General features: G+C 40.2%; 1 protein-coding gene across 1 annotated transcript in view; it reads left to right on the top strand.

Annotated features, from left to right (window-relative positions):
* The window catches only part of bmp5 (bone morphogenetic protein 5), a 33,814-nt gene extending 10,749 nt beyond the window's left edge, over positions 1–23,065 (top strand). The window contains exons 2-7 of the mRNA XM_036573673.1: positions 1,469–1,661; positions 13,884–14,032; positions 18,165–18,362; positions 18,832–18,908; positions 19,049–19,159; positions 20,883–23,065. Coding sequence (XP_036429566.1) covers positions 1,469–1,661; positions 13,884–14,032; positions 18,165–18,362; positions 18,832–18,908; positions 19,049–19,159; positions 20,883–21,032 — 878 coding nt within the window. The 3' untranslated portion in view covers positions 21,033–23,065. The remainder of the gene's footprint in view (positions 1–1,468; positions 1,662–13,883; positions 14,033–18,164; positions 18,363–18,831; positions 18,909–19,048; positions 19,160–20,882) is intronic.
* Positions 23,066–23,964: the final 899 nt, after the last annotated feature.

Raw genomic sequence — 23,964 nt, 5'->3', positions numbered from 1 at the left:
TATTTGTTACTGTGCCTTTAAGACTGATATATGTATGAGCTGTATTCTGATTGGCTGCCCCTTTTTTGTGCCTCACTCTAAAAAGAAAGCAATCTGGACTGAAACACTCCTTACAACTTCAGTGTGAATGGGCGGGGCTAAACTGCTGCAAGCTGAGTAGGCAGATGTATTTAAATGTGTTTTTTTAAGCAGGCTGTTTAGTTTCCATATATGTTTGTACAGTATATGACACTCTTTTATTTTTAATAACAGAAGGACAGTTCAGTTTTCCATAATATGGGTCCTTTAACAGGAAATGGCTCAGATGCCTCAACAGCTAAATATAATATAAGATTTTTCAGTATTTATTGTGTCACTCTTTACCTTCATTCCAGCTTCCATTCTTTTCAGGAGACTCACTTTCAGTTCCTCAAAGAATCTGCAGACACACCTCCAAAGTTCAGTCTTAGAAGCTGGTTGATCATTTTCTGAAGTAATCAAACACATTCAGTGGTGTTGAGGTCTGGACTCTGGGGTGGTCAGTCCATCGTTCAGCTTCTTTGTTTGATGTGTCCGTCTCCTTTTCTCAGTGAGGTTCTTCTTGACAGCTACACATCCTTTCAGACCCACAGCGCTGAGTCGTCTTCTCACAGTGGAAGGATGGACAGAAACACCTGTGGATGTTTTCAGATCTGAAGCAGTTTGATTTTTCTCCTCTCTCTCAGAGATGAAAGCTTTAAGTGCTGTTTATCTGATGGGGGCAGTTTTGGTGTCTACCAGCTCTTCCAGGTGGCTGTTAGGAGCCACATTTTCTCTGTAGCTTTCAATCAGTTTTTAAACTCCAGTTTTGGAAACTCTAGTTTTTTTTCATTTGACTTTCTCCTTCCATATTTAAGTGCATTATTTTATATCTAATCTCCTCAGAAATATCTACTGAAAAACGACTACCTTGTTCTAAATGGCTGTTGTGACTGTTGAGTTTCAACAAGCCTGGGAGGTAAACGCGCGCGGTGCTAAAAAATGTGAAATATGTGCGTGCTGTCAGTCCGTCTCCGAGAACAAAAGCTTTATCTTGTGGACTCTGCCCATGCTGAAGGGCAGAGTGTCATTAGTGAAGGCCTGTTTTGCTTAACGGGCAGCTCATTCATCATACTGAGAGAATAGTGAAGGCTCACAGTGGAGGGCCTGTCCCGAGAACGCTACCTCTGCTCACTTGACTGATTTAATGGACTGGATATTGCTTTTTTTGGTCGTCTAAATGTTTAGCTTGGGCAGGGAACGTTAAAGAATCTTGATCGATGGCCGTTGCTTTGCAAGAAAGCAACTGTTGACACTTCACATGTGTGAGACAATCTCACGCCCCTCCAGCAGAGACCGCTTAGCCAATACGGCTAAAAAGAACACCCAGGAAAAAAAGTGAGAGTCTAAGAAAGTGTCCTATGCTATTTTTTTCTTTTTTTCTAATTCATTTTCTGTGTTTTTCTTGCAGTGGAGAGGGACCGAGATTTCTCCCACCAGAGGAGACATTACAAAGAGTTCCGATTCGACCTGACTCAGATCCCGGATGGCGAGGCAGTAACAGCGGCTGAGTTTCGCATCTATAAAGATCACAGTCACGGCAAATACGAAAACGTCACGCTCAAAGTCTCCATATATCAAGTTATCAAAGAATACCAAAACAGGTGAGTTACACAATGACACAGTGTGATAAATGAACCCCTGCATAGGTCGGTTGTGGAGTTATCGCAGTTATCACCAACAAAACATGGTGCAGTTCAGCATTAAATTCTGTTCTAAAGTGCAATTCGTTCATAAGTAGAGATTAACAGTGGTATGCAAAAGTTTGTGCACCCCTGGCAAAATTACGTTTTATTGATTTGAATATGTGAAAATAAGTTAAGACACAAAGAACACACTTAACCCTTGTGTGGTGTTCAGGTCTGTGGGACCCATTTTCAGTGTTTAACAAAAGAAAAAATGATGTGATTTATTATTATTTCAACCTCAGATTCTTGGTCTTTGCTCATTTTCTGTGAAGAACATATAAAATAACCCATTTTCAGTGTCTTCACTCTGTTCACCCCCCACACATTTATATTACACATGTGGTGTTGGGTTAACCTGTGAGGAGTAAAAGTGTGGAGGTGCTGTGTCCTTCACTCTGTTCTCCTCCTACATGGCCTGCTGTTAGTGTGTGTGTGTGTGTATTTGTTTATATATGTGTATGTGTGTGTGTGAGGGTGGACAACATGGACAGGCTGCTGACTGGCTACAGCTGCTAAAGGAGAACCCTACGCTGGACACTTGTGACATTTTGAACATCTGATATGTTTACATTAATTGTTATGGCTGTATTGATTTAAATGACCACCATCACCAGACCACAGAGTGACAAACACATCAACACCACACAAGGGTTAAATATGACAACGTTTAGTGCACAATTTCTTTTGTGAACAACTTTTTTATTTTTAAGAAAACAGAAAACAAGATCAACAATGACAACACAGATACAAATAAATGCTCAACGCCCCCCCATCAACCCCCGCCCCCCCTACCGAACTCGGCCTTCCCACCAATCCACCCTCAGTTGGAAAACCGACACAAGAAAGTTAACACAGAAACAAAAGATAAGCACCATAAATCAAAGACAGCTTAGTATATATGTCCATATATAGACACACACACATCTATGCCTACATACACCTTAATAACACATTTAAAAAAGAGTTAACAGAGTAATGACATAAAGAGACGAATCTGCTCTCCTGTCCCAGCATGCATTACAGTGTGGGTACTCTGTATCCCTAATTTACCATTTTTAAACCCTTTACTCGTGCATGAAGCAGTTCACTAACGTTACCAGCCAAATTTTCCCACATTTGGATTGTTGAAGCCTTATTGTTGTGTATTCTAGCAGTAGAGAGCTCCATCATAACTACATCATCAAAATAAAATAACCACTTCCTACTATGCAATACGGGTTTGATTCCCAGCCGGGTGACCAGAGTCCTTTCTGTGTGGAGTTTGCCTGTTCTCCCCATGTCTGAGTGGGTTTCCTCCGGGTTCTCCGGTTTCTCCCACAGTCCAAAGACATGCAGTCAGGCCAATTGGACATGCTACATCGCTCCTAGGTGTGAGTGAGTGTGTGTGTGAATGTATATGTCTGTCTGTCTGCCTTGCGATGGACTGGTGACCTGTCCAGGGTGTACCCTGCCTTCCACCCAGTGACTGCTGGGATAGGCTCCAGCACCCCCCCACAGCCCAGATGGATAAGTGGCTTAGAAGATGTTTGTGTGTGTACTGTGCAATACATGAGGGGGCATCCAATGCTGAGCTATCGTTTTTTTTGATTGTTAGTTTTTTTTTTGTTTTATTTTTGATAGTTTTTTTTTAATTTAGAAAGAGTCAGTCTTCCAAATAAACCCTCTGGACAGTACCAAACCATACGTTTCAAAGAACCAGATATCCCTAAAGAGCGAAACCCACAGTTAGGATTTGATGTCAGTTTAGCATGAAATCCTGATAGTGGTCTTTAGGGCACAATTTCTCTTTATTTGCTGAATTTGATACATTGAAAAAATGAACATTTGCCAAAACTTGCTCAGGCCACATAAATTTTTTTTTCTAGTGTGTTAAATTCAGCCAATAAAGTGTGCGGATGTTCTCTGTCGAGGCTGTACTTTGGCCCAAACTCTTACATACAGCTATAGTGTATTGTGATTTGAATTTGATGAAAAGTTATTAGTTGTGTTTTGCTGTTAGATCAAACATCTGTTTTACACTTTTGTCACTTCTTGACATCTAAACAAATTGAAAAGTGTAAAACATTTAGATTCTAAGCCGTCCATACAAAATATAATTAGAACCTTAATGTAATTTTTGTCTAACTCACTATATTATTACTCATATCATCGCATTTGAATCGTGTAACAAAATGAAAGTAATAATTCTCGACTTGTAACGGTTAAACGTATGACCACTGTCCAGGGCTGCGTTTCCCAAATGCGTCTTTGAACAAAGATGATGCCTAAATGGTAGAACAAGTACCACACTGAACACTCTATGAGTTAAAGGGGAATTCCATCCATTTTTCAAAATTTACTTTGTACTACAGTTATTAAGATGTAAACAGAGTCATTCAGAGTGGTTTGATGTGAAATGCTCCATTTATGAGAAGCTTTCACAGTCAGTGGTGGTGATAGGAACCAGATGTCTAAAGAGTTTAATGCCTCTAAAATCTTCCTCACAGTAAATTTATTACAGGAGATGGTTATAACTATGCTGTCTGATGTCTGAGACATCGTTTTACGGCAATTTTGAGAAAGTTTTGCCCTAAAATATGTTTTTAAAATCCATTCATGGTGGAGAGATACATGTGGAGTGTTGTGAGGCAAAATAGTCCCCAAAGGAAATAATTGTTTTCAGATTTTCCACTATTTTCCATCATCAACATTCAATATAAACAATGTAAACAGGTTCACTGGTGGTTCTGGATAGTAAATAAAATGGCTATATTTGTGTTGTAGTCATGGCGACCCCTGGTTCCTATCACCACCACTGTAAAGGAAATATGAACCATTTCACACCAAACCACTCTGCATCTCTCTGTTAACATCTCAACCAGTGAATTGTAAAGAAATTCTTAAAAATTGGTGGAAATTCCACCAATAGAATGAAATTCAATGCTAAGATGCTTTTGGGACACTTGGAGGTAATTTTCAGTCAGGTAAAGTGTTATTAGAGGGAAATAGACCAACACTGTACTCTGAGCACGAGTTTAGATTTGTTTTCTTTTGGATACATGCACATATTGCTAATAACATACCAGCTACAAGCAATGTATGAAAACAGTTATAATCTTGATACCTTCAAAAAGATGTAAATTCAATTCCAAACCCTTGAAAGTGATGTAGTTTACAGCAGATCAAATGGATGGGGGATTTATTTATTTATTTATTTAAGCCAAAAATGAGGCCTATTAAGCCCCGAGATCATATGTTTGCCCTTGAAGTCAAAAAGGAAAAACAAACCCTGAATATCATTTAGTTTGTGTTTACTCGCTGCGTAGATCCACTTCCCGACATGCCGCTCGGAGATTTCAAGGCTGGAAGAGTTTAAATATGAGCCGTCAGAGTTTGGCTTCACCTGAACATTAGCTCTCTGATGAGGCTTGTCTCTCACTCCACTGACTGCAGCGGTTCTTCTGCCCGCGAGTGACGACGTTCTGAGTTTTCATTTTCTCCAGTGGAACCTTTAAAATGGTCTTTTAAAAACCACGGCTGGTCTGTAAAACACTTTGGACAGGCAATCAGGCAGAAAATAAAAGGACATCCTGTTTACACTAGCGTGTGTCTGGAGTCTGTCTGGAGTCGTCTCTAGTGGTGATTAAACAGCATGTTTCAGGAAGTTTTAAGAGCGTAATTTGTCACCATTGAAATACTGACAATGGTCTTCACCCACACGTGGCAGCTGATATAGAGTCGCTCGGCGATGAATAAAGAGCAGCTAATGCAGAAATGCAGTTTAATTAACCTTTTTAACTTCATCATATTCTTCATAACTTGTCGTATGAGAGCTGTAACTGTCTTCTTTCCAGTTGAATAGATGGGTGATGTCATTTTAAACCCTTATAATAAAGGAAGCTGAACTCACAATTTTTTTGTACTGAAATTCGACCCATTTTTCCACAAATGTGGGCTATAAACTATAAACAGATGGCGTCTCTTCAGTGATCTGCTCTGTAAAAATGATTTTTATAAAAAAATATAAAGATTTTTGGCTTTCAGCAGTAAATTGTAAGCATATAGCGATATGTGTATGATCATAAAACACATGTTCTGTTAATTTAATAAATAAAAATTTGCATTTATTTCATGCAGTTACTGAATAATTTGCCTTACGATTTGGTCATGTAAATTCAGATGGACAAACCAAAATATACCCTGGTGAATTAACCGTCCGAGCTGAGTAGACAGGTTATGGAAAATGTTTACAGCTCAGATTCTGCTTTTTATTTTCACAGCTCTTTAATCAGCATTTTTAACCTGCTACTCTTTCCCAGTTTCCAGCACAGAAATGTCTCATTTCCAGTCTCTAATTGGAGCAGATTTATAATCACTTCTTTTGTTGAATCCTGAAAAACCTCCACATACCAGAGAGGCAACTTTATCAACATATATTTCACAAACAAAGTCCGATGTTTTCATACAAGCCTGAAATGTAAACCCGTGAATATGTAATAGGACACGGCTAAACTGGTGAAATAGGCCAAATTATTGTGGCTCTATGGGGCTTAAATTGAACTCCAATTTTGAAATGAGACACGAGTCTCCATCTGTACTTTCATTCAAAACCAGAGTCATGGGAGCGCTGCTGCGCTGAAAAGAAGTAATGAATTGTATTTACCTGATTCAAATTTCCACATTAATAAAATAAGCAGTCGTGTGCAAAAGTTTAGGCGCCCCTGGTGAAATGATGTTATTGCTGATTTTCTCTAAGTGACTATAAGACATAACTACATACACATAATATAAAACATCCTCTACAGAGAACACACTCCTGCTGAGTTTTACATATTGGAAAATATAATACATAAAACACGGCCTGTGCAAAAGTTATGGCACATTTTAGATTTTATGTTTTTTTTTCCTGATATGTTAAACTCAGCAGAAAAATACAGGTAGATTCACTCGAAAGAGGCCCCGAATATTCTGTAATAACTCTCGCTACGACGAAGCAATCTGAACGAAACAACGTGCAATGTGCTCCTCAGTATATGGAGCTTCAACCAAGCTGGGATGCCCCTGCGTCGGCGTGATGAGGTGGGCACCGGACAGCCATCCCGAAGTTTAACCTCCATTTGCAACTTCTGGGTGCAGACCCCCGTACCCCTTCATGTGTCTGGCAGAAAACAGAGATCACCTCTAGCATTACATGTAATGCAATCGATTACACATACGTCAAGATATGTAGCATATTTTTTTGGTTCAGATTGCTTCATCCTAATGGGAGTTACAGCAGAATATTCAGGGCCTGTTTCAAGTGAATCTCCCTGTAGAAGTTGTGCACCAGAAAAATGCCATCTCTAAGCGTGTTAAACTACAATGTGTAGTTTGTAAGGGGGGGGAAAACGGGGTACAACTGTATGACATTAAAATATTTCTACACAGTTTAATCAGTGAAATGTAAACAGAGTCATTCAGAGTGGTTTGGTCTGAAATTGCTGATTACAGTGACTCAGATTTCTTTGCAGTGGTGGTGATAGGAACCAGGGGTCGCCATGACTACAACACAAATATACACATTTTATTTACTATCTAAAACCACCAGTCAACCTACACATGCACTGCAAAAATGGCATCTTTTGAAGTGAAATGATCGTAAATGTAGTTGGTTGCGCTACTATTTCCCACTTTGGGATAGTTGTGCACTTATTATAAGATTATTTAGCTTATTTTTAGACACTTTTTCACTTGTTTTAGGTCATTTTATTGGGAAAAATTATCTCACTATACTGGTGGATACTTGCTGGTTTCAAGCACATTTCTTACAACAAGCAAAATCATCTGCCAACATAGTGAGATAGTTTCACTTAATAAAATTACTTAAAACAAGTAAAGATTGTCTAGAAATAAGGTAAATGTTCCTGAACTAAGCAATGTGTCTTCTGAGCTTTTATCTGGAATGTTGATGATGGCAAAATAGTGATAAATCTGAAATAATAAGTTTTCTTTGGGGACTATTTTGCCTCACAGCTCCCTGAATGTATCCCTCCACCATGAACGGATTTTAAAAATATGTTTTAGGGCAAAATCTTCTCAAAACTATCATAAAACAACGTCTCAGACATCATAACCATTTCATGTAGTAACTCTCTGTGAGGGAGCTTTTAGAGGTGGACGTCTGGTTCCTATCACCACCACTGTGAACAGTTGAGATTCTCAGAGCGTTTCATGAAACCACTCTGAATGTCTTTGTCATAATTTTTAATTTCTGGAAATCCCCTTTAGGCTTTCAAAAGGTTCTCCACACTGTCATGTACAAACATGGTCCTTTAACAACCCCTTCCCCTTAAATGGTCAAACTAAGAAGACGTTTGCATTGAAGTTGATGCAGTTACTGAAAAAAAAGCCATACAATATAATAAGCCTGTAATAAGGAGCTTCTATTAAAAGTTTCTTTAGGAAGCCAAAGGTGGTTCTGTTGCATTTCTCCAAAGATCCCTTTATAGCACCTTTATTTTGAACTGGAACACACTGGAAACAACAATGGGGAACAGTGTTGTTCTGAAACTGAGCTGTAATCTGGGGTTTAGTCAGCTGTGCTTATGCTGTGTGTAATCTATCAGCATGCGCTCATTCAAGGCCTTCGCAATAGTGCAGACTTTCTTTGTTCCAGGCAAAGCAGAGGCCATGTGCACAATGTGAGAATGTGTCACCCCCCCTTGCATCACTTCCCCTTCCACTCCAACCCTGTTCCACCTCACTCTCACCATATGCACTGCCTGATAAAGTCCCAGGATAAAGCTTTTCCATTAACAGGTCATTTGCAAGTTCCCCCCACTTATGAAGTCTCGGAAGTCCATCAGTTATCGCTCCTGCTATATCTCTGCCGCTTTGTCATGCCGCTCGCGTCTCAAGCAGGACCATCTGCTCCTAATAGGGGCCTCCAGGGGAGGAAGGCCATTGCCTACTCACCCACCTGTCTCTTCTGCAGTCATAATGCACCGGAAGAGACCTCAAACTGCGAAAGTTTGAACGCCCCCGGTCAGATTACATGTTTTGTTGAGTTTCTGAGTGAAAATGTTTCTGAGTTAATACGTGCTCCACAGAGAAGTCTGAGTTTAACATATGAAAAAAATACAGCATGAAATTTAACATGTGCCATTAATTTAACACAGGCCACATATGTTTTATTTTTGTCCCCAGTATGTTAAATACATCAAATAAACAAGAACTGTGCATTAAAATGTGCAGTGCTCTCTATAGAGGATGTGTTCACTTATTTTTATATAGAAAATCAACAATAACATGCCACTTGACCAGGGGCGCCCAAACTTTTGCACACGACCGTATCTTCAGTAAAGCCGAACGATATTAAAATCAGCTGTGCTTTATTGATTGATATGAATGTTAGTTTGTCAACTGCGACTTGATTTTCAGCTCTCAAACAGCAGCAACTCATAAAGTCTTAAATAATATCAATATTAAACAAACCACTCATAAATGACTTTCATAACCTAACCTTATAACTTCAGTTTGAGGTTGTACTTGTTGTGTTATGTAATATTTTATATTGCAGGATTATATCTCTCATCCTCATCAGTTCGACAGAATTCACAATTTTATATAGTTTTCATGTTTTGTCAGTGTTCTGTAAGGATTGGGGTTCATAGGCAGGCTGCATGTGCAGAGTAGCTTTATTAGGGCACGTCCAGTGCTCACGGTCATCCCAGGCAGGGGTCAGAAAACAGGCAGGCAGGTACACACAAGGCAAATCCATTATCAAAAACCAGGAAACAAAGCCCAAGAAAACGCATAAACCATGTTTAACCTCTTAAATGGTCAGGGCCGCCAGCAGGCCCAATGTTTTATTACACACTTCTATAACCTAAGAATAGCTCAGCCAGTTTGCACTGAAGTCCTTGTAGTTACTGAATAATATGCCTTAGTATGTAATAAGACTGGGATTTTAAGCTGTTAAACAACAAACACAGCAGCTGAAATGATCCCCTAACCACTGTACTGTACTTTCTACATTAGAACATCTGGATTACAGTAAGAACACTGCTATAAGGAATAGAAATTTGCGATGGTAGTAAAGTTTCGGACACTGCTTCATGTGGCTTTGCTCATTACTGTGCGATTCCTTTGCATAAACACTGCAAATGTAATGTTTTTGCGATTGGCCAAACAATGTATAGGTCAGGCCCCAATCTGTGTTCATATGTGAGCAGACCATAGCTGTGGCCTTGGCCATCCAAGGCCCCAGAGTTCCCAGTTCACTCTGCTTTTGTGAGAGGTCTGGGTCTAAGACCTTCACACGCTCGCTCTCTCTTTCCAGCTGTGATTTTTACTTTCCTTGATCAATGAAATTTCACAGGCGGAAATGACATCTGGCCAGTGATTTTTCAGATGCATAACATATTGGAAGGATATGGACATTATAAGGACTCAAAACTTGTGATGCACTGCAAAAAATAGCATCTTGTCAAGTGAAATTATCTTAATTCTCATCGAAACATCTAATATTTCTTATTTTGAGATGGTTGTGTGCTTATTTTAAGATTAGCTAGCTTATCTCTAGACATTTTTACCTGCTTTTAAGTAATTTTAATAAGTACAATTATCTCACCATACTGGCAGATAATTTAGCTGGTTTCAAGCACATTTCCTACAACAAGCAAAATTGTCTGCCAATATATTGAGATCATTAACCCTCTATTGCACAATGTTGCCTCAGGGCAACAAACCCATTTTCCTTACTTTACAATAACATTATCCTTATTTAAAGACAACGACAGGGTTAACAATAAAGGGAGGAGTTTGAGTATGTCAATAAAAAGCATGTTCTTGGTCATACTGTCTCTCAGTGAGCACTTTTAAACCGCTTCTTTTAATATTCAGCATATTTGTTTTGTTACGAGAACTTGCAGAAATATGTTTGTTGCCTAGAAGCAACATGGTGCTACAGTGGAATGGATTTGACCAGTCACAAGCCAGGTCTCACCACTTCAGGGAACACGGCTGTATTTCATTTCTTCCCATTGTCGCACATTGTTGCCTCAAGGCAACATACCCCAAAATGACCCCTGCACACATTATTTTAATTTTTTTTTGAAATTTAATAATCAGATACATTTTATGCAAGAAAGGTGAACCAAATATATATATTTTAAATTGCTGTCATAACACGTGCAGTAGAGGGTTAAAATAAGCTTACAACACTCTCAACAGGAGAGATATTGTATATATTGACTAGATTTAGGATAATTTTACTTGACAAGATACTATTTTTTGCAGTGTGGTAGCAAACAATTGAGTTTGACCGCACACATGAGAAGATCCGACTTACATCTGTAACAGGTCTATAGGGAGCTCTGTGGAGATGCTGCCATTGTAGCTGGGCTCGCTAATCGTACTCAGAGAAGCTGCATGTGAATCTTTAAACCAACCAATGCAGTGCATTATGGGTATCCCCTATCCCCTAGGGATCACAGAAGAAGACGTGACGTAAACATAACGTAAAACTCAAACTTCACGCTGCGGCTTTTTTTTAAACATCGCATCACTTTACCTGAAAATATGAACAAACATCATCTAGAAGATGAAGAATATTCATATCCTTTATTTCATGTTAGGTTTCAGTGCCACTCCAAAAGCGCTACGTCTCACGACATCCACCGTCTGATCTCACGCATGCGCAGACTGAGAAATCCGATAGAAATCGGAGTAAGAGTTTACATGCGCTGAGAAATCAGATTATTGAGCTAAAATCCAGCTCTCTTCATCGGATTTCTTAATCAGATTACTAGATCGGAGTATGGTGTTTACATGACCATTTGAATAATCAGATAACTGCAGAAATCTGATTATGATCGGATTATTGAGTGCATGTACACGCACTCAATGTATCGGTCAGGCCCTAATCTGTGAGCAGACCATAACTGTGGCCTGCACTTAACCTAGCAGGCATGTGATGGAGAGATGGAGGTGGAGATATGGTTCTCCAGGGGCTCTCAGGAGGTGTTTTGAAACAACCTTGGCCATCCAAGGCCCCAAAGTTACCAGTCCACTCTGCTTTTATGAGGGGTCTGGGTCTAAGACCTTCACACACTCGCTCTCTCTTTCCTAGCTGTGTTTTTACTTTCCTTGATAAATGAAATTTCACAGGCAGAAAGTTTTTTTGTCCCGTCAGTAATTTTTCAGACATATCTTCTCTTACACTGTAATAAAAAATATCAAAGTATGTTGATTTTTTCATGTATTGTCAGTTCAGGTCCCCTCACATCTATTTTCTAAAGGTTAGCAACTTTAATGAAGGCGTAGCTCCGCCCACACTCGGATAAGTGACTGAAAAGCTTGTTTTTGTGGAATCTAAATAGAATATTCAAATATATCTTTTTTCGTACTAATGTCAGCAGAAATCACACAAAAGGTGCATGTTTTCTGAGGCTGCGCTGGCTAATGCAGTTCTGAGGCTGATTCTTCAAATGTTTTTTTTTTTCTGAGAATCAGCTTTTCTCTACATTTGAAATGAAAAAAAAATCTCAGTTTCTAGAAAAACTGCATTCATGAAGCTGTACGTGTTCATTTTCTAACCCTATTCTGAAAGACATTGCTGCATTTACGGTAGATTTTGTGCTACAGAATGACCTGACATACACTTTATAAGAGCAGTACTCTGTGTTTTCTTGATTAAACAATAAAACGATGAGATTTCCATAACCTGTTGTGCAAAATCAGTGTGTCTTCACAATGAAATGAAAATTTTAAATCCAACGTCATCCAAAGGCTACATTTGTGGTTTTATGTCACCAAAAAAAAAAACTATTTTAGGTACTGTGCCTTTAAGACCGATATATGCAAATTAACTCTCCTCTGATTGGTGGCCCTGTATTGCGCCTCATTCAGAAAGCAATCTGGACTGCAACACTCCTTATAACTTCAATGTGAGTGCGCAGTAACACTGACGTGGTGGTGGTGTGTTAGTGTGTGTTGTGCCAGTCTGAGTGGATCAGACACAGCAGTGCTGGAGTTTTTAAACACTGTGTCCACTCACTGTCCACTCTGTTAGACACTCCTGTCTTGTCAGTCCTGCTTGTAGATGTAAAGTCAGAGACGATAGCTCATCTGCTGCTGCACAGTTTGTGTTGGTCATCCTCTAGTCCTTCATCAGTGGTCACAGGACGCTGCCCACAGGACGCTGTTGGCTGGATGTTTTTGGTTGGTGGACTATTCTCAGTCCAGCAGTGACACTGAGGTGTTTAAAAACTCAAGCAGCACTGCTGTGTCTGATCCACTCAGACCAGCGCAACACACCACCACCACGTCAGTGTTACTGCAGTGCTGAGAATGATCCACCACCCAAATAGTACCTGCTCTGTGAGGGGTCCATGGGGGTCCTGACCACTGAAGAACAGGGTAAAAGGGGGCTAACAAAGTATCAGAGAAACAGATGGACTACAGTCTGTAATTGTAGAACTACAAAGTGCACCTATATAGTAAGTGGAGCTGATAAAATGGACAATGAGCGTAGAAACAAGGAGGTGGTCATAATGTTATGCTTCAGAACCTTAAACATATCTACATAACTCATATCAAAAAGCGAAGGAAAATTCATTTTTCCATGATATGGGCCCTTTAAAGTCTGAGCTGAGGTCATGAGATGAGTCGTGCTCTGTGGGTTCTTGCCATTAATATGTGGAACTTGTTAAGAAAAGGCTGCAACATGGTGATAAAAGTATTAAGGAAAGAAAACATTTGGAATATGATCTGCTTGAAAACACAAACTAATCATATCGGATTTGCATTGATTATGTTTGCAATGAAAAAGAACCGTGACTGAAGAGAACAGTCCATGGCTGGGGAGCATTTTGTTGGTGGTATGTGATCAGAACCGATGTGTGTAGCGTGTCTGGGCCTGTTGCAGTCTCAGATTGGCTTTCTTCTGCCCTCACAGTGTGTGGCCCATAGGCTGTTTTGGAACTTCACATAAGTAGATTAACTAGAATTGCCTGTTGACAAAATTGAAGCCAAGATGACAAAGGAAGGCTCTGAGCGGAACATGGCTGTGTTCATTCTGAGGCTTGTGTTTGATCAGATCGGCTAATTCGGGCCTTTCATGTGTGCGAATTAAAAGACCCTCTCTACTCACAGCTGCTTTCTCAATTTGTTATTCAGGGATGCCGAGACATTTTTGCTCGACTCAAAGAAAGTCCGCGCCTCAGATGGAGGATGGCTGGTGTTTGACATCACAGCTACCAGTAACCACTGGGTGCTGAACCCTCAGCAGAACATGGGCCTTCAACTCTGCGTGGAAACCATGGACGGTGAGCATGTCATCAGTTATCAGATCGTTGGCAAGGCATGCTAGTTACTAATGCCATGTGACTGATACGCGTTATATAAACTCAGCTTTGAATTGTTTTATATTACTGTGCAAAAGTCAGAGACCATTACCTTTATTTATTTAATTTTCTGTCTTGATGATATTAAGTTATTCAGGGAAAAGGCAGAAAACATATTGTAGCATCAGCAAAAGGAGAAACACATGCTTAGCCATAATTCTGCTACAAGAAGTGATCTTTATTAAACACACCGACATAAAGGGGCACATACAGAACACTCAACTCAGGGGGGAGGTCACCTTTAGCTACACACTTCACCCCTACAGTGACCCCCACCACACACACAAAACCTACAGCCCCGACACAAAATAACACAATAACGTACACATGCCTTAAAGTGCTAGCGCCAGCCGGTAGCAGGATGCACCTCTGACCCACCACTCGCTCTGCTGGCCTCACCGTTGTGCCTTGCAGCATCAACCTCACTGCCGAGCCTCCTTACACCGTCCCCATTGTAGGGTCTATCCAGTGCCTACTCAGGCCTCCAGTCTTCCCTTTGGAGCCTTGCAGCATCTTCCTTGTCGTCACTGTCTCTCACCGGTCTTTGCTCTTCTCGTCATCTGTCTTTGAGCTCGGAGTAGTGCCATTCTCCTCCAGATCACCTCTGACACCAGTGTAGCATTAGCATTGAAACACAGGGGCAGCCATGATTCTGCTGCAAGAAGTGCGCATTGTTGAACACGCCGGCAGAAGGAGGCACAAGACATCACAGTGAACTCACGGGGGAGGGTACCTTGAGCCACACACAGATCCCCCTACACACAAAACCCCCAGCCCCGGACATTAAATCACACAAAGAACATGTACACATCACTTAATGAAATGAAATGAAATGAACCTTTTAGCCAACTGTGTCTGAACACATCGGAATTAGACCTCCGCATTTGACCCATCCGTGCAGTGAAACACCACATACACACTAGTGAACACACACACACTAGGGGGCAGTGAGCACACTTGCCACGAGCGGTGGGCAGCCCTATCCACGGCGCCCGGGAGCAGTTGGGGGTTAGGTGTCTTGCTCAAGGGCACTTCAGTCACGTACTGTTGGCTCGGGGATCAAACCGGCGACCTTCTGTTCACAAGGGTGGTTCCCTAACCACTTTTAACTGTTCCACGGTCTCGTCTTAAACAGAAAGGGGATCTTTTGCTGTCGCCACACCCAGACTTTGGAATGGCCTCCCAAGTGACATTAGGCTCTGTGACTGGTTTTAAAAACAAGCTTAAAACACATTTATCGATTAGCATTCAGGAGCCGTTACACTGTGGATTAAGGACTGTACACTGCTGTGTGTATGGTGGTGGTGATCTGAAGGTGAAAATCCCTTTTTTGTGTTTTATTGTAAAGCACTTTGGTTTTAAATGTGCTATATATATAAAATTTACTTACTTACTACTTACCTTTATTACAACATCCATTCTTTTCAGGAGACTCACTTTCAGTTCCCCAAAGAATCTGCAGACACACCTCCAAAGTTCAGTCTTAGAAGTTGGTCGATAATTTTCTGAAGTAATCAAACACATTGAGTGACGTTGAGGTCTGGAGAACACCAGCAGCTTCTTTGTTTGATTTGCACATTTGCTTCTTTTTGTTTGGTAGCAGTGTTGTGTCTACAAGGTCTTCAGGTGGTTGTTTGGAGACCAATTTTCTCTGTAGCTTAAAATGATTTTTAACTCCAGTTTTGGAAACTCCTGAAAAGTAGTTCACTTGTTTTCCTTTGACTTTCTCCTTCCTTATGCAAGTGGATTATCTTATATCTAATGTCCTCAGAAATATCACCTGAAAAATTAATAACTTGTACTTAATTGCTGTTTTGATTGGAAATTAGGGTGGTCTCTGACTATTACACAGTACTTTAGATGGGTATTATTTTCTTGCATTCCCATAAATTGTTGTGTGTTCCACAGTAGAGCAGAACATTTCAAATAATGACATTTTTAAAGACTCTACTTTGGGATTTTCCTTATGATTTGATGGTCTAAATCTCTGAAGACAGTTCAGTCCAATTCTTTAGTCTTGTAGAAGCCTAGATGTGTTTCGCATTGCATTTGTATCCCACATATTCACCATAGTTTTACAGTAGCCTTGTCACATATGTATACATGGTGGTAGAAACAAATGAACATGGTCACCTCTTTACCATTTTGGGGGTGGGGGGTGTGAGTACACTGAAAAAAAGTTGTCCACACCAATGAAATATGTTACACAAGAACTTTAACATAGTAACTATGTTAATGTAACACATTTCATTCATGTTGAGCCAACATACACAATCTAAAGCAACTTTAAGAAGCTTTTTCCAGTTTAGGGAGGATGTATATTTTTGTTTGTGAATCAAACTTTTTTAAGTAAATTACCTCACTTGGACGTCCTTTATTGGTAATAATACAGTACGAACCTCCTTTACTCTTAGCAGCTTTTAGTTTCCTACACCTAGAAGTTGCTATAAGTCATTTTTGCACTGTTCACGTTTCCCCACAGGATATGGAGCTGATTTGTTTCTTTAACTCCTGAGAAGACATTTTAGAAAGGTCATTACTGACTCACGGATTAACCCCTTAAATGGCCAGGACTCACTGGTGGCCCAGAGTGTTACTACACACCTCTATAACCTAAGAATAACTCAGATAGCTTGCATTGTAGTCACGTTAGTTACTGAATAATAAGGCTTAGAATGTACCACCCTGGGATTTTAATCTGTTTTTTATGGTAGCAAATTTTACTAATACAAAAATAGGAGAGTATATTGGTTATATTATTGGTGCTTTATGGATTGAGAGTGAATGCAGCTTTGTGTGTTAAACTCTGGACTCTCTCAGAAAGAAAGGTCTAAGGGGGGGTACCCCTCTTGTCACTGGGGTGGGACCCTCAAGGGTTCATCTCAGTACCTTTAGTCAGGGAACGTAACTGAACCATAATCCACTGAAATGATATGTTCTAAGCTGTACTGACTCCACACACCCCGTCTCGTCTCCAGGCTTTTATTTTACTGTTCTGTTTAAAACATTCGGTTATGAAAAGGTACAAATACGAACTTTTCACCTGGAAAAACTTATTTAAGGTTCACAATCAGACCTTAAAACCACTGTTGTACCTTTGAGGGAACGTTTACACTGTTTGTACCTTGATGAATGAAAGATATACCTGAACAAAGCCTTTATTAATAACAGTGTAGATACTCATCTTTTTTATCATCTTTGATGATAGCTTTTCACGTTAAACCAAACCTTTATTTTTTTCTGTTGAATAATTGCACGATTAGTCTCTCAAGCCAGACTTCTGCCTATCTGGTGTGTTTTGTTGCTCAACATGGTGAAAGACTGGCTTATTTGGCAGGAAAGGCCTTTTGACTCGCATACAAAATAACCATCCACTTCTAAAGTTTTTGTGTGATGTGTGGTGACAGCGATTTTCCAAACATAACCAGACCCACTGAAAACAAAGTGGTATCAGCCAACATGTGAGGATATCTCACTTACTAGCTTCTAAATGCTTCAAAGAAGACTGCTGAATGAATCTTAAAGATACGATACCATGAACCGCACACAGGTTTTTCAATCCGGCTGCTATATCTCGCTCCAGAGGGACTCGTCACAGCGCATCTGCTCCCTTGGACCGATTAAAACCGGTGTACGGAAGTGCATATATATGGACATGAGGATAGACAATCAGAATGGAACCGACAAAATCCCAGGGGTCGTGGCCCGCTTAGCATGCAGTAGACGTCAGACGTCCGAGGCTGAGACTATTGCATAATTAACCTTGATAATATTGTGGAATCATGACTACACCCAGTTATTTCTCGTTTTTTTAGAGTCACATAACACAACGCCAAGACGTTTTTCATGCCGAATCATATTTCAGCTCATTTCCCCACATGCTAAACTAGCTCCGCTGCCAATGTGCACAAAAGTCCCAGGAGTTTGTAAGATATAAAGACCTGTTTTTAAGTGTGGAACAGTACATTAGCTCTGACTGCGCCTGAGAAAGAAGCACCTCTACCCTAAAAACATTCCTTTCGATGTTTTTAACTTCTGTGTTTTTTATTTTCAGGTCGAAGCATCAACATGAAATCCGCGGGGATCATTGGAAGGAGCGGGCCGCAGTCCAAGCAGCCTTTTCTTGTTGCTTTTTTCAAAGCCAGTGAAGTGTTGCTGCGCTCTGTAAGGGCCACTGGGGGCAAGAGGAAGAATCACAGCAGAAACAAAAGCAGAAGTCAACAGAAAACCTCACAGGCTCCCAGGAGTGGAGGTAGAGTTCTCTTACAGCCAGCGTCGAGGCAATAAATTCCACTGTGTCTGTGGAATACATATCGCACGCTTTTGCAAGCACAAAGCTTCTTCAGGCAACTTTGGCTCGTCTTAGTGGACTTTTTCTGTTATCGTATCAGTGTACCAGTTAACGCTTTTGAGGCTCCAGTTTCAGAGTCTTAAAACATGACGGAAGTCATTCTTTTAGCATGTAACTCATCTACTTGTCAAGCTTTCTGTGATTCAGTTGAGTGAGTAGGAACAGCCTTTAGTAGCAAGATCATATGATCTTTGGGGATATTTACCTAATTTCATTACTGGGTGAAGACCTTCTGGCAGCTGCAAATACAGAGGAAATGCCCATGAGGGTTGGCCACTGAGGCCCACCCATGCAGGAGTAGACTAAACAACATTAAACGACTATGCTAGCGTTTGAACACTGATGGTGGGTTTTTGTTGTTTTTATCTAGATCAAAACACCAGCGAACAGAAGCAAGCCTGCAAAAAGCACGAGCTCTACGTCAGCTTCCGCGACTTAGGATGGCAGGTATGGGGCGTGTATGGAAAAGTCAGAGGAATAAACAGAGGAAAAGCAAACAGATAACTCAAATTCCTGACTCAGACAGTTCTTTCATCTTTTCTTCTACCCTTTCTTCTTCTCTCTCTCTCTCTCTTTGCCATGTCAAGGACTGGATAATCGCGCCTGAGGGTTATGCAGCTTTTTACTGCGACGGAGAATGCTCGTTCCCACTCAATGCACATATGAATGCAACAAATCATGCAATTGTACAGACTTTGGTGAGTGTGCATTGACTGTTTAATGCGTTGCTTTCAGGTATGCACAGTCAGAATTGGCCTAAGATTGGAATCGGCCCAGTTTTGCTCCAAACACACAACCAGCAATTGCACAGTTTATTATTTTCATTTTGTTTGATGTGAGTTGCAATTTTACCTTCATTTATTTAATTTCCAGTCAAAACAGCCATTAAGGATTTTCAGGAGAGATTAGATGTAAAATAATACATTCACATATGGAAGGAGAAAGTCAAATGAATATAAGGGAAGATTATTTTAAAAAAGGAGTTTCAAAAAATGATTAAAAGCTACAGAGAAAATGGGGCTCCTAACAACCACCTGGAAGAGCTGGTCGACCCCAAAACTGCCCCCATCTGATAAACAGCACTTAAAGCTTTCATCTCTGAGAGAGAGGAGAAAATCAAGCTGCTTCAGATCTGAAAACATCCACAGGTGTTTCTGTCCATCCTTCCACTGTGAGAAGACGACTCAGCGCTGTGGGTCTGAAAGGATGTGTAGCTGTCAAGAAGAACCTCACTGAGAAAAGGAGACGGACACATCAAACAAAGAAGCTGAACGATGGACTGACCACCCCAGAGTCCAGACCTCAACACCACTGAATGTGTTTGATTACTTCAGAAAATGATCAACCAGCTTCTAAGACTGAACTTTGGAGGTGTGTCTGCAGATTCTTTGAGGCACTGAAAGTGAGTCTCCTGAAGAGAACGGAAGCTGGAATAAAGGTTAAAAGAGTGGAGACACTAAATACAGAAAAAAATAGTTATGTTTTTTTGTATTTTTCTTTTATACTGGTTGCCTGTTTTTTCGTGACACTCAAAAATGAATAATAGGCACTTGATGATTGTTTTGGCTGGAAATTAAATATATGAATGGTGGTCTCTGACTTTTGAACAGTACTATATATTGTGACTTTGGCTTGTAGAAAGTTCTGGAAATGTTCTAGTGTGCTTCATGTGTTCATTTAGCCTGCTCAGTGTGAGCTTTGAGTTAACCCTTGTGTGGTGTTCAGGTCTGGGGGACCCCTTTTTTCAATGTTTACCAGAAGAAAAAATGATGAGATTTATTATTATTTCAACCTCAGATTCTTGTTCTTTGCTCATTTTCTGTAAAGAACATATAAAATAACCCATTTTCAGTGTCTTCACTCTGTTCACCCCCCACACATTTATTTTACACATGTGGTGTTGGGCTGAACCCGCGGGGAGTAAAAGTGTGGAGGTGCTGTGTCCTTCACTCTGTTCTCCTCCTACATGGCCTGCTGTTAGTGTGTGTGTGTGTGTGTGTGTGTGTGTGTGTGTGTGTGTGACGGTGGATAACATGGACAGGCTGCTGACTGGCTACAGCTGCTAAAGGAGAACCCTACGCTGGACACTTGTGACATTTTAAACATCTGGTATTTTTACATAAATTGTTATGTCTGTATTGATTTAAAGAAACAATAATGTGGTGGGTCCACCAGACCACTGAGTAACAAACACATCAGCACCACACAAGGGTTAAAAACAAGGCTCAAAAATGTTGAACGAAAAATTGGCCAATTTGGCAGCAAAGAAATCAGAATGTGCCGTGAAAATTCATGAACAGTGCGTCCCTAGTTGTAAATGGCTTACAGACACACAATTATATGCTACTTGTGCAGCTATTAAGCAAACGTTCCTGTATTTCCATCTAATTATGTGCTTGTTTTTGTCTGTTCTAATCCCAGGTCCACCTTATGTTCCCTGATAATGTGCCAAAACCCTGCTGTGCCCCAACCAAGCTGAACGCTATATCTGTGCTCTACTTTGATGACAGCTCAAACGTCATTCTGAAGAAATACCGTAACATGGTAGTCAGGTCTTGTGGGTGCCACTGAGGGTAAACCGCACCCAGTTTTGGGAGCATGTTTTGCAGGCACAGAATAAGCCTAGTCTTGGGCTAAATTACATTGCCACTGGGGATTATCCATTGAATCATTTTGAATCTAGGACTCTGGAATAATCTGTGCCTGTAAAACCTACCATGTTGGTGATATGGCTGGAATCAAATCCATACTCTCCTAGTAGATAGTTTTGACATTTGATGTACAGTGTTATGTATATATTAGCTCATGAATGCTCTTATTTATTTGCCTTTAACTGTTCCAATAGAAGGTATGTAGAAAGTTACCACTTGCAGATACACGTCTGATGCTGAGGACCGGTTTCCCAGACCTAGATTAAGCCTAGTTATAAAACGGATAGTTCCGGTCCTAAAATCTGATTGGCTGATATATGCACACCTTTGACCGCCTCACAGCAACTGAACTCTGTATCACTGTATCATCTTTGCCTCTAATGCTGCTCCCAGGAACCACAGACAAAGTAAGAACCTGCTTTTTGTTCAAACTGAGCGGCTGGCAGCTTATGTTCTTAACTAAAACCAGACTGGTCAGCCAGCTAACAGGCTACAAGATAGCTATTAGCCTAAACAACTCCGTTATTAATATCACAGGTTAGAATTAAAGTACATACAATATGATTCACTGTAAAAGGGCATTTTAAAACACTCTAGAATGTGACTTGAATGACTTACACGCTTCAAATATCCATGTATAGACTGACTGAAACACATGTGTGTGTTTGCAGGCTGAATCCCAAATGGCTCCGTACTCCCTAAATAGTGTGCTAGCTATGAAAGTTTCAAAATTCTAGCCTCTACAGCCAAATAGTGCATCATTTATCCAGCTTGGATGTGTCTGAGTCCCAAATAACTACTTTTTAGCTATATTATTCACTGTAGTGGTGCAGGAACTGGTATTTAAAGTCCTACGTAGTCCACTATGTGTAGCCATTTGAGATTCAGCCCCAGCATGAGAAGAGGGCACCACTGGATTGGTGCTAAATAAGACTTGCAGTGGTAATTTGGTGACCAAAAAGTTCTTATAAAGTGAAATGTTTTGCGTTAAACAGTGCTGTTTTATCATATGTTCATTGTTATACGACAAAAAGTTGAAAAGTTCATGAAATGACCGCAGTATACAGCGAAGGGTGACCGAACGTTCTCCTCATTCTGCGGTCCATGGTTGCTTGGCAATGACACCCATACGCTTAAGGAACTACATTTCTTGGCGGAATACTTGTTTATGGCGATTATTATTAATAATAAGTTCTGAAAAAGTGTGTATTTTATCATAGTTTATATTGGCCGCTGCTTCGCGTCGTGCCTAATAACACCCTTCCCCGTGATGAAATTGCAGTAACACACAGCCTCTTGTGGCTTATTGCTTTAATCGAGACTAAAAATAATTTACAATAGTGATTTACCATTGGCACTGCAGTTTAGTCCAAGACTAGGCTTAATCCATGTTTGGGAAACCTGATCTTTCCTGAGGATTTGTCTAATATACGAGGCCAGTACAGCAAGCAATATCTATCATGGTTTCAACAATGTCCAGTGATCTTTTGATTTCAGATCATTGTCAGTTTATTAGAGACCACTCAAATAAGGCAGCGCTGCTATTTTAAGATATGAAAATATGCAAAATTGTATTCAGTCATTGTAACTTTGGATTACGGCACAATTAGCTGGTTTGCTCATTGATAAGAAGCTAAAATGAACCTGTTCTCATGTGGCTCAGGATTATGTCGTAGAATTATGATCATCGGATATGATCGTGTGCTGAGATAGAACTGACCCCCCCTTCCTTCCACCACCACCACCCTCTAGAGTCACTTTATATCAGTTGAGATACCAGTGAATGCATATGCCTCTGGAAAACCTGGGGAAGATTTGAGGTGATAGTCTTCCAAGATGCTCCTGACTTTCTTATACATTTACATTAGTAATTTGAGTAATATATTTTTGGAAAGTATTTCATTTACTGTATTAGAACAACGTTTATGTGTCAGTAAATATATTTTCAAATAACGGCTTGTCTTCTTTTTCCTTTATTCCATATTATCAAGACTTTAAAGTTTCTCCGTTGTGGTGGGTGCTGGTCCTCACCGTAAACGGAGGCGCTCTGTTGCAAATTGTAAAACTGATAGCAAAGAAAGTAGCTGACTTCTTGTTTATTTTACATAATCTATTGTGAAAACACTGAATGAAGCAGTTTGGTTTGCTTATATCAGCCTTTGTCAATCTCCCATTAGACATATTTCAAACACGTTCAGGACAGAACAATTAATTTATGCTAAAAACAAAGGCTCCTATGAAAATGTTTGAATTAGTATGCAACATTAAGTCATGTGAAGGTTCTCTAACCTTTAAAAAGGTTCCTCTGTCTTGCAAATCTATCAGAACCATACATTGAAAGGTTAACTAAAAGTGGCTCCTCTGTGGTGTCACTCCAAAGAACCCACTCCAAAGTGTCACTCCAAAGTTTGAGAGGAGACTGTATGGATGTAGGAGGAAACTTGAGCTTGGGCTGAGGTTCTGTGTTAACTCCATACATAGCCAGGGCCAGCCGGCAGGCCCAAAGTGCTATTACACACTTCAATAACCTAAGAATAGCTCAACCAGTTTGTGTCTGAAGTCCCTTTAGTTACTGAATAATAAGCCTTAGTATGTAATAAGTCTGGGATTCTAAAGAGTTAATCTAGAACAGAGGTCTTTAATTAAAATTCAGGGTCCAGTTAGAGAAAATCTCCTCAAGCGAAGGTCCAGAACATCATAATGTCTGACTTGCATTATGATTCAGTGCCATATACTGTTTACTGAAGTAGCCTAGTAGGTATATCAACATCTTATACAGTCAACAACTGAATATCAAATCAAGTAAAGTAAAATTCAATCATATTTCAACAACATTTCACTTTTCTCTTTTT

This window comes from Colossoma macropomum, unplaced genomic scaffold, assembly GCF_904425465.1.
Source record: "Colossoma macropomum unplaced genomic scaffold, Colossoma_macropomum, whole genome shotgun sequence".
NCBI lineage: Eukaryota > Metazoa > Chordata > Actinopteri > Characiformes > Serrasalmidae > Colossoma > Colossoma macropomum.
The sequence above is the reverse complement of the archived record's forward strand: the minus strand, read 5'-3'. Positions and strand labels throughout refer to the sequence as shown.